Source organism: Chlorocebus sabaeus, chromosome 11 (genome assembly GCF_047675955.1).
Source record: "Chlorocebus sabaeus isolate Y175 chromosome 11, mChlSab1.0.hap1, whole genome shotgun sequence".
Lineage (NCBI taxonomy): Eukaryota > Metazoa > Chordata > Mammalia > Primates > Cercopithecidae > Chlorocebus > Chlorocebus sabaeus.
In genome coordinates this window covers 105,002,908-105,015,457 of record NC_132914.1, presented here as the reverse complement: position 1 = coordinate 105,015,457, position 12,550 = coordinate 105,002,908, and the positions used below count along the sequence as shown (strand labels likewise).

General features: G+C 41.1%; 1 protein-coding gene across 1 annotated transcript; it reads right to left on the bottom strand.

Annotated features, from left to right (window-relative positions):
• Nucleotides 1–8,385: 8,385 nt before the first annotated feature.
• LOC103239056 (ret finger protein-like 3) lies at nucleotides 8,386–11,881 on the bottom strand. Its single transcript, XM_037988184.2, has 2 exons — nucleotides 11,656–11,881; nucleotides 8,386–9,157 (listed from the first exon to the last, which is right to left on the bottom strand). Exons 1-2 carry the CDS (start codon nucleotides 11,876–11,878, stop codon nucleotides 8,583–8,585), a joined length of 798 nt encoding a protein of 265 aa, XP_037844112.1. The 5' UTR covers nucleotides 11,879–11,881; the 3' UTR covers nucleotides 8,386–8,582.
• Nucleotides 11,882–12,550: the final 669 nt, after the last annotated feature.

Genomic DNA, 12,550 nt, shown 5'->3' with positions numbered 1-12,550 from the left:
AATCGTTCAACATATTTAGATCAATCATTATAACACACCACATTAACAGAAAGAAGGAAAAAGTTATCATATGAATTAATGCAATAAAAGCCATATATTCACTTGATCTTAGCCAAAAGGCTGAAAAGTGATAAAAGATTTATATTTAAAAATCCACAACCCGCATCACACTTAATGGTGAAAGACTAAAAGTGTTTCCTCTAAGATCAGGAACAAGACAAGATGCCAGCTTTCACCACTTCTATTTAACATAGTACTGGAAGTCCTAGTGAGGTCAATTAGGCAAGTAAAAGATATAAAAGCCATCCAAACTGGAAAGGAAAAAGTAAAATTATGTGTTTGTAGGTATCACAATCTTAGGTGTAGAAAACTCTAAAGAATCCACAGACCAAAAAACCCTGTTAGAACTAATAAATGAATTCAGTAAAATTGCTATATACAAAATCAACACATGAAAGTCCACTGTGTTTTTATTTCCCAACAATGAAAAATCTAAAAAGGAAATTAATAACACATTTCCATTGACAACAGTATCAAAAAGAATAAAATACTTAGGAATAAACTTGACTAATGAGGCAATAGACTTGTATGCTAATAACTACAAAATGTTGCTGAAAGAAATTAAAGACAATACAAGTAAATGGAAAGACAGCTATGTTAGTGGAGTGGAAGGTTTCATATTGTTAAGATGTAGGAGTACCCAAAATGATCTATAGATTCAATGCAATCTCTATTTTAATTTCAATGATAATTTTTGAGGAAATAGAAAAATCCATCCTGAAATTCATCCTTAAATATCATTCACCTAGATGAATGCTCAACTAACTAGATTAGTGCTCAACATCACTAATTAGAGAAATACAAGTGAAAATCACACCAAGGTATCACTTCATACCCATTAAGATAGCTATTTAAAAAAAAAGAAAGCAGAAATTAGCAAATGTTAGGGGGGTGTGGAGAAATTGGAACCCTGTGTATTGCTGGTGGAAATGTAAATTTGTTAAGCTTCTGCTTAAAGCAGTATAGTGGGTCCTCAAAAAATTAAAAATGGAATTATCATATGATTCAGCAATTCTACGTCTGGATATATCTCCAAAAGAATTGAAAACAAGGACTCAAATAGGTATTTATTTGTACACTCACATTCACAGCAGTATTATTCACAACGGCCAAAAAAAAAAGAAAAAAAAAAGGAAAGCTAACCAATTGTCCATCAGCTATGAATAGACAATAAAATGTGACATATACATACAATGTAATATTAATCAGCCTCAATGAGGAAATAAATTCTGTCATATGCTATAACATGGATGAACCTTTAAGACATTATGCTAAGTAAAATAAGTCAGTCACAAAAGGAAAAATACTGTATTTCACTCCTGTCAGGTACTTAGAGTGGTCAAATTCAGAGACAAAGTAGAATAGTAGTTGTCAGGGACTTTCACTGTGGAAAGCGAAGTATCATTCACTTAGATGAGCACATGTCCAAGAAAATGTTAGATATCCTATGCCGTGGTAGTGAAAAGTTATCTTTTCAATTTGGGATATGCTAGTATTTATCAATACTATGTTTAAACACTCAGGCACTTTCACTGTAAGTAAGAGGTATTGTTTCTCTGCAATGTAGAAAATCACAAAATCCATTTTGGCACATCCAAATATTTATTTAATTCATAACTTCCATAACACACTAAGTTGATCTTACAGAAATAAAAACATTTAGAAATTGATCTGGGAGTTTAGGACACAGTTGTAGAAACAGAAATAGAAACGTAAGACCAAAAGAGGATGACTACGATATATTTAATGTCACTTATTTTCTAATTAATTTATTTCTGCTCATGATTAATAAAATGGCCTGTAATTTATCTGTGATTACTTTGTAGAACATGCATGCTAAGAGAAAAGGTTGTAGATATGAGTACAAAGTACTTTTTGATGAAAGCTATTTGTTTGCTTGGTTTTATTGGTCTATCCTGGGTTATGCTGGTGGAGTGAGATGCTCAGATTCACAAACAGGATAAGATACTCAAGGAGCGTTGCTCACCATTATTTGGATTTGGAGAAGAAAAGAATGGGCACAGTGGCTGGGAAGCAGAGACAGTGGTTGATGTAAAGATATGAGATCCATTGCCAGGCACAATGGCTCACACCTGCAACCCCAGCACTTTGGGAGGCCGAGGCGGGTGGATCACGAGGTTGGGAAATCAAGACCCCGTCTCTACTAAAAAAAAAAAAAAAAAAAAAAAAAAAAAACTAGCCGGGTGTGGTAGCACATGCCTGTAGTCCCAGCTACTTGGGAGGCTGAGGCAGGAGAATCGCTTGAACTTGGGAGGCAGAGGTTGCAGTGAGCTGAGATCACACCATTGCACTCCAGCCTGGGCAACAGCGCCAGACTCCGTCTCAAAAAAAAGATATGGGATCCATCACTAAGGTAACAACAAATACTGTTTGCAACGCCAGTGTCCAGCAAAATCCCTGCTTTGTGTAACCAGGGATCCACCCACAGTGCAGTCAGAAGCAGAGTGCTGGCTGAGAAGCACCTTGCCTTTCTCAAACTCAGTGTCCAAAATTCAAGTTCTGTAGACAGTTTGATCTCTCGTCACTGGTGAAGAGATTCTTTGCAAGCTCTTAGGTCTGATTCTGTGCTTGTTCCCAAATCTTCCTCCTAATAATGGCAACTGGAAGTGAACTGAGAGGAGCCCAAACTCTGAAGGTCAATCTCAGCATGCTCTTTCAGCTTCTGTTCCATATGCTCACGTTGGACACTCTGCAGGTCATCAGAAATGACAAGGATCTCATCAGCTGTGTCAACATCCAAGGTCATATCTACTGTGGAAGAAAAAAATCAACCTCTCAGCAAGTGGGCAGTGCATCTATTGCATTCAAACCCAAAGCAGCCACCATTAATTCTATGACACATTGTAATAGACACTCGGAACAGAGAGAGATGCCTGAAGACTTCGCACATTCGAATGAGTCTGTGTGCAGGAATCTGGTAGGTATAGGCCGGCATGCTGACTTTAGCACATTACACAGGCAGCTGAGTTCTGATAATTCACATTAAATATATACATTCCACCAAACTGGGTCACAAAAATTACTCAGAGTTAAGTTGTGATATTGAATCAGGCATTATTTCCTTTAGTGCCTGCTACATGTGGTTAGCACATGATGTAGTGCTCTGGGCCAGAACAACCAAATCTGCATCGACAGGATCAATAACCACATGCACTTTTATCACTGTTGGCTTGGGGGCATTAGCCCTGGAATAAATTCATTGATCATAATGGTTGCCAAGACTCATTGTGGGTTATTAAAAATCACCAGAGTGCTTCTAAACATTGCAGGGTAATGAGCCTCACAGCCAGAAAGAAGCTCAGATGCAGCTAATACCAGGCCCTTGCTATTCAGTGTGTGGCTGGGAACCAGCTGCAACAGCATCATCTGGGCACCTGGGAGAGAAATGTAGATTTGCAGGCCAGCCTAGAGCTGCAGAATCAGAATTAGCATTTTAACAAGTCCCCCAGGAATCTGATGCATAAAAGTTTGAAAAGCCATGATCCAGCATAGTGTTCCCAATAGAACATAATGCCAACCACGTGTATAATATTAAAGTTTCTAGTAGCCACATTATCAAACATAAAAAGAAACAGGTGAATAATTTTAATTTTTTTAATTTAACTTGATCAAAAATATTCTCTTTCCATATGTGGCTCTAGCCACATTTCAAGTTGTTAGTGGTTACAGTGGCTATCATGTTGGACAGCACAGGTACAGGGCATCACTTAAACTTTCTTCGAAAAATCCAGGTGGTTCTAATCCTTACTCAGGAGAGAGAACTAGTGTTGCTTAAAGAGCGTAAGCACATTAGGTGCCAAAATTCAGCTGACTCCTATATTTAATGGAGAGCATTTTTCACTGTTGGCTTTTCTGGGGCCTTCGTGGGGGAGGGCTCCAGTTACCTAACCTTGGAACTTCGGCATCCTTGAGGTCAGGCATAGAATAGCTTTCAGCTGGGTTCCAGTTCCTTGATCTTGGAAATCAGCTTCGCCAGGTGTTGATTTGTCTTGATCTAATTCTTTTGAGAAACTATTTAGCAGAAAGTGCACAATAAACTCTCCTTTTGAGATTCTGTCTTCAGTAAGTTGAAGCAATGGAGGCAGAAGATGTAGCCACATTACAAGACGGATAGGACATCTGCTTGCTTCTTGAAAGTGTGCAGCCTTTGCTGCTGCTGCCGGAGTGAAACATATGTAATAGTAATGGAGATCCAGGAGATGAAAGAACTGGGGCTATTTCATCTTCGCATGCATAGAGATAGTACATACCATCCATAGCACAAGGCAAGGGCTAAAGGACTCTCTCATATGTATATGAATATATGTGAATGACCCTGGTCTTCTGAATTTGAAATTCTAGTTGACATAAAGGGTGTGATCTGTCACTTGGCTTGGAGTTGAGATTGTGAAAGGGAATGGAACTGGACTAATACAGGAGCTGACAACCACATGTGGCTCTTGTCACCTGCAATGAGGCTTATCTACAGTGAGACATGCTTTGAGTGTGAAATATGCCCCAGATTTTGAAGACATGATCAGAAAAATGTCTCATTAATAAGGTGAAAATTGATTTACATGTTAAAATGATAATCCTTTGGATATTAAAATTAATTTATCTTGTTTCTTGTTACATTTTTTAACTTGGCTATCAGGAAATACATAGCTACATATATGAATTACGTTATTTTGTCTGAGACATCCCTAGCCTAGACTCAGAGCCCCTCCAACTCTTCATCTGATCCCACCAGGCTGGGCACAGACCCACAGCAACAGCTGAAGGGTTAAGTCAATGGGGGAAGCTCAAGTTATCATCTCCTAGAGTAGCCCAAGCTATGATTTGATTGAAATAATCTGTCAGACCCCCCAGCCTGTGTATTGAGAATCTAGTCCTGCCTTCAGCTACTGGGCAGAGGATCCCGTGTCCCTAAGTGTTCCCACTGTGCCTGGCATGGAATTGGCCTCAGACCATACTTGCAGCATTAATTACTTCATTCCCTGGATGTTGCTGTCTTATATTTGTCTTTTGTAGAAAGCTGAGAAGTGAGAAAGGAATAACATTGAACTCACTTCCACAAGATGCTTCTCTTGCTCCAGCTGCTTCTGAAGGGAGCTGAGATATGAAATGGGACCCACCTATACAGGCCTTTTACATAGAAAGTCCTCTCTCCCACTTTACCCACTCAGTCAGATATTGATTTAAATCTGGAATCAATGAGTTTTTTACAGACGATATGGAGATATAGAGAAGCACCACGTGCAAAGGACAGCAATTTATCCTGCAAGTGGTTGTATTTTGATTAATATAGACATACCCCTTCTTCTGGATTAGCTTTTGAATATCATGTTTGCATATGACGAAATTTAGAATTCGACCAGAAAACTTTCAAAGCCAAATATTTGGCACCATTATTAGCCCTTATGCAATGAATGGAGCTAGTTTTCAGTACTTTTTACTCACAAAGTAAAACCACCTCATATTTAATTAATTAATTAATTAGTTAGAGACGGAAGTCTCACTATACTGCCTAAGCTGGTCTCCAGCTCCTGACCTCAAGTGATCCTCTCGCCTTGACCTCCCAAAGTACTGGGATTACAGGCATGAGCCACCATGCCCAGCCTTCATATTTATTTTAGATCAAGGAAATTAATTCAACCTAATCATAAGTCTTGCCTAAAATCATCCTCACTAGACCATAATGATTTCTTCAAATGGGCTTTTTCTTCATGCTTCTTTATTTTTTTTTTTTGAGACGGAGTCTCACTCTGTCACCCAGGCTGGAGTGCAATGGCACGATCTCGGCTCACGGAAACCTCCACCTCCCAGGTTCAAGCGATTCTCCTCCCTCAGCCTCCTAAGTAGCTGGGACTACAGGCACCTGCCACCACACCTGGCTAATTTTTGTATTTTTAGTAGAGACGGGGTTTCACCGTGTTGGCCAGGCTGGTCTTCAACTCCTGACCTTGTGATCCACCCGCCTTGGCCTCCCAAAGTGCTGGGATTAAGATCTGTGTTTAGAAGTTTGATTTAAAAACAAACAGAAATAATGTTCCCAGATAATCAGTCGGCTATTCAAGTTCCTGGCGTTATTTTTTCATTTCTCTTTGTTAATAACCATATCAAAAGTAAAAGATATTTTTACAATCTTACTATTTTCCTTATATTACAACCTACATGAAATGAGATGGCCCTCTTTATTAAAATATATATATATTCAAAAAAGATTTCCTTATGGTTTTAGATCATTCAGGAGTGGAAGAGTTGAGAATGGGAGAAGGAAAACCGGGACTCAAGGGGGTGGGTTGGGGAAGAGATTAGATTATATATTTCACTGCTTGGATCTGGCCTGAGGGTGAGATGTCACAGCCTGGGCTGCTATCTAGATGCTGGGAGGGTCTCAGGGATGTGGTTCTGACCTGGGCATCTTTGTCCAGAGGAGAAGCTGACAAATGCCCACCCGCAGGGCTTTTCTGCTGGAGTGCGAGGAGCAAGAGGCGCTCCTTGGTGTTCATCCAGTTTACCACGTGGGGAACCCAGCAATGAGGGGATTTGAGGGAGCCTTTCTCGGGCAGTTTGTTCTAACAACCAGCAGATGGCGCCCGAGATTGAGGCCCGGTGCCTGGTCTGCCCTCAAGGAATATTCAATATAGACCATATTCTGGGCCATAAAACACACATTTAGATATTGAAAAGAATATAAATCATACAAAGGATGCTTTCAGATCACAATAGATCAGAATAGCCGTCTATAGCAGAAAGACAGAAAATTTCAAAAATATTAAACAACACTCTTCTCTGAAAATGTTTAGAGATTCAGTAACACATGGGTCAAAGAAGTCTCAAGAGAAATTAAAGAATATTTGAGGCAGGATGTGGTAGCTGGCACTTTTAACCCCAACTAGTGGGGAGGCTGAGGTGGGAGAATAGCTTGACACTAGGAGTTCCAGCCCAGCCTGGGCAACATAGTGAGACCCTGTCTCTAAGAATTATTTATTTATTTATTTATTTATTTATTTTATTTTATTTTAAAAACTTGGGTTTTACCTAAAATTTCACTTTTTCTTGGCTTCTTCCTTTTCCTCCTGCTCCTACCTTTTCCTCCACTAGTTTCTCTGAAACCACATGAATTCTGGAATTAGAGTCTGGGAAACTTACCTATGCCAGTCAGGATAAGTGTATGTATCCTGGAATCTTCCTGACTTTGCTGCAAGCGTACTTTTCAATCAAGGCATATTGCATATATCCCCAGCACATTCACGTGGCGGGGAGGCAGGGCCTTTTCTGAATCAGCTCACAATGCTAACAAGCCAGACCCTTGACCGTCTTCAACGATTCCTAAAAATGGGATACAAGGCCCGGAGCAGTGGCTCACATCTGTAATCCCAACATTTGGGGAGGCCAAGGTGGGCAGATTGCTTGAACCCAGGAGTTTGAGACCAGTGTGGGGAACACGGTGAAACCCTGTTTCTATTTTTAAAAAAAAGGGGAGGGGGGAGAAATTAGCTGGGCATGGTGGTGCACACCTGTAGTGCCAGCTGGGGCTACAGGGAGGCTGAGGTAGGAGGATCACCTGCACCTGGGGAGATCAAGGCTGCAGTTAGCTGAGATCACACCACTGCACTCCAGCCTGGGTGACAGAATAAGGCTCTTAAAAAAAAATTTTAATGTATGTAAAAGTTGCCAATGATTTAATATGCAAAGAACACTTGAAAAAACCAGCACTAGTTTCAGTAGATCCCTCCTGCAGGGAACTGACTTGTGATAAGAGCATGACTGCCTGGCCCCCAGCACGCATCTCCACAGTGACCAGAGCTGTGCCAGCCAGAGGAGCACAGCACGGAGGACCCCACAGGGGAAATGGAAGGAGAAAGGATCAGCTGAGAGAGTCAGGTATTACCAGGCGTGCACTGAAGACAAAACAATACATTCTACAGTGGGGGAATTTACCATTGTTAATGTAGACAAGCTCACGTCCAAGACAATGTTAGCTCCACGGAGCTGTGGTGGTGGAAAGTCATTCAGTGCTGGATAGAACAGAGGTATTTATCCACATTTGTCTTGTTCAAATACACACACACACACACACACACACACACACCCCTACCCACCTGCCCACCCCACCCCCACACACATTGCTCTAGGAATAAAAAGTATTGCACCCTTATTATTTAGAAACTCACATAATCCATTTGGTTACAGCCAAATATTTATTTAACTTATTAACTCCGTAATGCATCAAGCTGAACTTACAGAAATAAAAGGTAAAGCATTTGGAATTTAAGAATACAATACATATCATTAGGAAACAAAATATAAACACAAAACTCACACGTTTGATGGTGACAATAATCAATATTTAAAACTCAGCTTTTATCCTAATGAATCTATGAAGTTAACTACATCATGGAATGGTCTATATTTTTGTGCCATGATTTTGTAAAATATATATACCCAACAGAAACTTCCTAGGTCTACCCACCAAATAATTTAATTTCCCGATCCTGTTTCTATGCAGTGGGGGTTTATTTGCCCTCCCCAGGATGGACTAGAGGATGGGCAGTGCCTGGGTTTATCACAGGACAGACACTCAGGACACCCTGATCTGGGAGGGTGGAAGGAGCAAAATATGGGCGCAGCGGCTCCTCAGGAAAAACTTTCGTGAATGTATAGATGTGGGATCCATCTCCAAGGTGGTAAAAGGAAATGTCTCCCATGCCTCTATCCATAAAAATCCCCATTCGCTGTAAATTGGGGTTCACCCAGAGGGGTGTTGGAGGGCTTGTGTTAGCAAAGTGGAAGCCCTCAGCCCTCAAACTCACAATCCAGAATCCATGCTCTGTGGTCATTTGGATGTTCCCTTTGCGGCTGGCAGATTCTCTGCAGACTCCCAGATTCCATTCTGTGCTTGTTCCTAGGTCCACCTCCCAGTAGTGGCGGCCAGAGGTGAAACCAGGGGAGCCCAGGACAGCACCCGCCAAGTTGAATCTCTCAGCACTGTTTGGCCGATTCTGATGGATCCTCCCACGTCGGACGCTCCTGAGGTCTTCAGAAATGAGGAGGAGGTTGTGAGCTGTGTCAACATCCAAGGTCACTTCCACTGTGAAAAGAAAAACAAGCAGCTGAGCAAATGCACAGAAGCCAAGCCCATTTCACTCCTCTACTGCCAAGTCCCAAATATCTCATCGACTTTGGTTTCTGCCATTCCGCTTTTTTTCCTGAAGTCAGAGCTTTTCTCGAGGCAACTTCCCTGAGTAGTTGAAATTCTCACAGATATACTCGTTGTAATACCTGGCTCTTACTCATAGTAGAAGTTCTTATTCTACATTATGCTGTGTGTGTGTTTATGTCTTGTATTTCTTCTGCTTGGAGGGCCTCAAGACAGACACCACGACCCTCTTTCTACTATACTGATGAGTGAAAAATGAGTGATAATTAAGACAATACAAGTTTGCGATATTAAATGATATGTTTCTTTTTTCACATTTTATTAGTCCAATTTAAATAGTGTCTAGGGCATGAATCCAGGCTTTTGTTCTCCATATTTGTAACCAGTGACTTGTTCACGGTTTTGACAGAAGATGGGATATCTCTGCAGCTGATAATGGATGACGGAGGTCCCATGCCTGGATGTTAGGAGAATCTAAGGCCAAGAGGAAGGTAAGGACCTAGATGCAAGGATGCTCTTCATCCTATGGGGGAGTTGGAGCCTTAGGCAAGACAGTGTTAATGGGCTTAAATTTAAGAGATGAGATAAAGGTATTTAAAAGTTATTAGAATGAGCACTTTACAGCATTTCGTATGTGGTTGAAAAGTGAAGTCACCAACTTTAATGGAAGAGGAAGAAAGGAAGGGGTGGGATCTGGCCTAGGAAAATTTATTGTCTAGACCATTCTGGAAAAAAATAAATCTACAGAACCTGTTATCCTTCAAGTCCAAAGACAGATGTGACCACCAATGTAGATTTTGTACAGTAAATAAGGTATCAGCTATTATTTTGTTAAATAGGTTTCTATGCCTTTGCCTGTCCCTGGAACTCCCAAAATTTGAATATGTAGTCACATAGGCTTTCTGGGTTTTTTTTTATTATTGTCTTTTTTTTTTTTTTTTTTTTTTTGGTCAAATGGGGTTATTTCAAAAGACCTGTAGAATGAGACAAAAGATTTTTAAACTATTCATCTGACAAAACTAATAATAATATACAAGAGACTCAAACAGCAGCAGAAAATCAAACATTCTCATTAAAAAGCAGGCAAAGAATTTCAAGACATCTCTTGAGAGAAGGCATATGAATGTCCAATACGAGTATTAAAAAAATTCTCAACAACACTCAGAGAAATGCAAATAAAAAACACAATAAGATATCACTTCACCCTGGTTAAAGTGGCTATTATCAAAAGCACAAAATAAAACAAATGCCAGTGAGGATGTGAAGAAAAGGGAACTCTTACACAGTGTCAGTGGAAATGTAAATTAGTATGACCGCTATGGAAAACGGTGTGGAGGTTCCTCAAAAAACTCAAAATACAACCAGCAAGGGATTCATAAATCCCACTGCTGGGTATGTATACAAAAGAAAGGTCATCAGTATATGGAAGAGACAGCTGCACTCCCTTGTTTATCGTAGCACTGTTTACGATAACTGTTCATCAACAGATACATGGATAAAGAAAATGTGGTATATGTATACACAGTAAAATACTATTAAGCCTTAAAAAAGAGTAGAATTGTCTCTTTTTTTCTTTCTTTCTTTCTTTTTTTGAGATGGAGTTTTGTGCTCAGGCCCAGGCTGGAGTGCAGTGCAGTGGCGCAATCTCAGCTCACTGCAACCTCCACCTCCCGGGTTCAAGTGATTCTGCTGCCTCCACCTCCCAAGTAGCAGAGATTACAGGCGTGCACATCCATGCTTGGCTAATTTTTATGTTTTTAGTAGAGACGGGGTTTCACCATGTTGGCCAGGCTGGTCTCGAACTCCTGCCTGCCTCAGCCTCCCAAAGTGCCAGGATTACAGGTGTGAGCCACTGTGCCCAGCCAGAATTGTGTATTTTGTAGCAACATGAAGGGAACTGGAGATCAGTGTCTTAAGTGAAACAAGCCATGCACAGAAAGCCATTTATCACCTATTCTCACTCATAAGTGGATGCTAAAAAAAAGTGTATATGGGGACACAGAGAGTGGAATCATAGATAAGGGAGACTCAGAAAGGTGAAGGTGTGGAAGAGGGGGATTATGAGAAATTAGTTCTCAATGTACGTTATTTGAATGATGGATACCTTGGACACCACGGATGACCACTATGTAACCAATGCATGTTACCAAATTGCACGTGTATCTCATAAATGTGTACACATTTCTTTTAAGTTTTGAGAATCCCTTGTCTAAGCCATGACATAGACACGGGTATTTTTTGTTGGAGATCAAAAAATAAAACCAGGTGTTTCTACGTGTTGTCAGGGCTGAGAATCACTGATGCCAGAGGAACATTTCAGTTTCAGGTGCCAGATATCAGCTAATTCCCATATGGTACGGAGAGCCAATTGCAACAGTACTTTTTCCTCTTTTGGTAGTGGGAAGGGGCAGGGTATACAGACTCCTTACCTTGGAACTTCCGCATTCTTGGGTTCATCTTCAGAATCTTTTTCAGCTTGGGCTCCAGTTCCTTAATGTGGGAAACCAGACTCCCCAGCTGCCGATTGAGCCTGATGTTGTTTTTCTGAGAAGCCACCAGGCAGAAGGGACACAAGACACCTTCCCCTTGGGGCTCTTTCTGCAGTGAATTGGTGCAGCTGAGGCAGAAGACGCATTCACACTCCAAGGACATCGGCTTTTCTAAGTAAGCTGTGCAGATGGGACATCTGGTTGCTTCTTTTAAGAGTTCATCCATGGTCACTGTCAGGGAAAACAAAAATACACAGGGAAGTGAATTTTCATGAAGTGACAGCCTCTTAGTGTGTAACAAGTGACAACTTTCCATGCATAGGGTTACTGTGTTCCAGCTTTGTAGTCCCTAGATCAAGGCGGTGAGTACCAACACTCCAGCACATGCCCTTGTCTTCAGAAATTTGAAGTTCTATTGGGAAAGACACGTCCCAAATCGTCCCTGTGCTCTGAGCTGAGGTGGAGGAAGAGTCGATTCTCCTGGTGACCCAGCAGCTGTGCCAGCAGATGAGCCTGCAGCAGTTGAGGCTGTGCCAGCAGCACCCGTGTGAGGAGCAGCGAGCTTGGGTCATTTCTTCTCCTCCGAGGGGAGCCCAAGCAAGAGATTCATTAATGAGAATAAGAACTGCATCCTCCCTGTAGCCTTGGGACTGAATACAAAACTGACTGCCACCACTCCTAGACTGAGGGGATCCAGGGTGATTGATTTCAACTCCGAGGCAGCACTCAGACAGCCTTTGTTGAATGCATTAATTACTAACTTCTTTCATTCATCCCCCTACGTTATAACCCCAATTCTAGACATCTGAGAAGGAAAAACAAAGCACACAGGTGT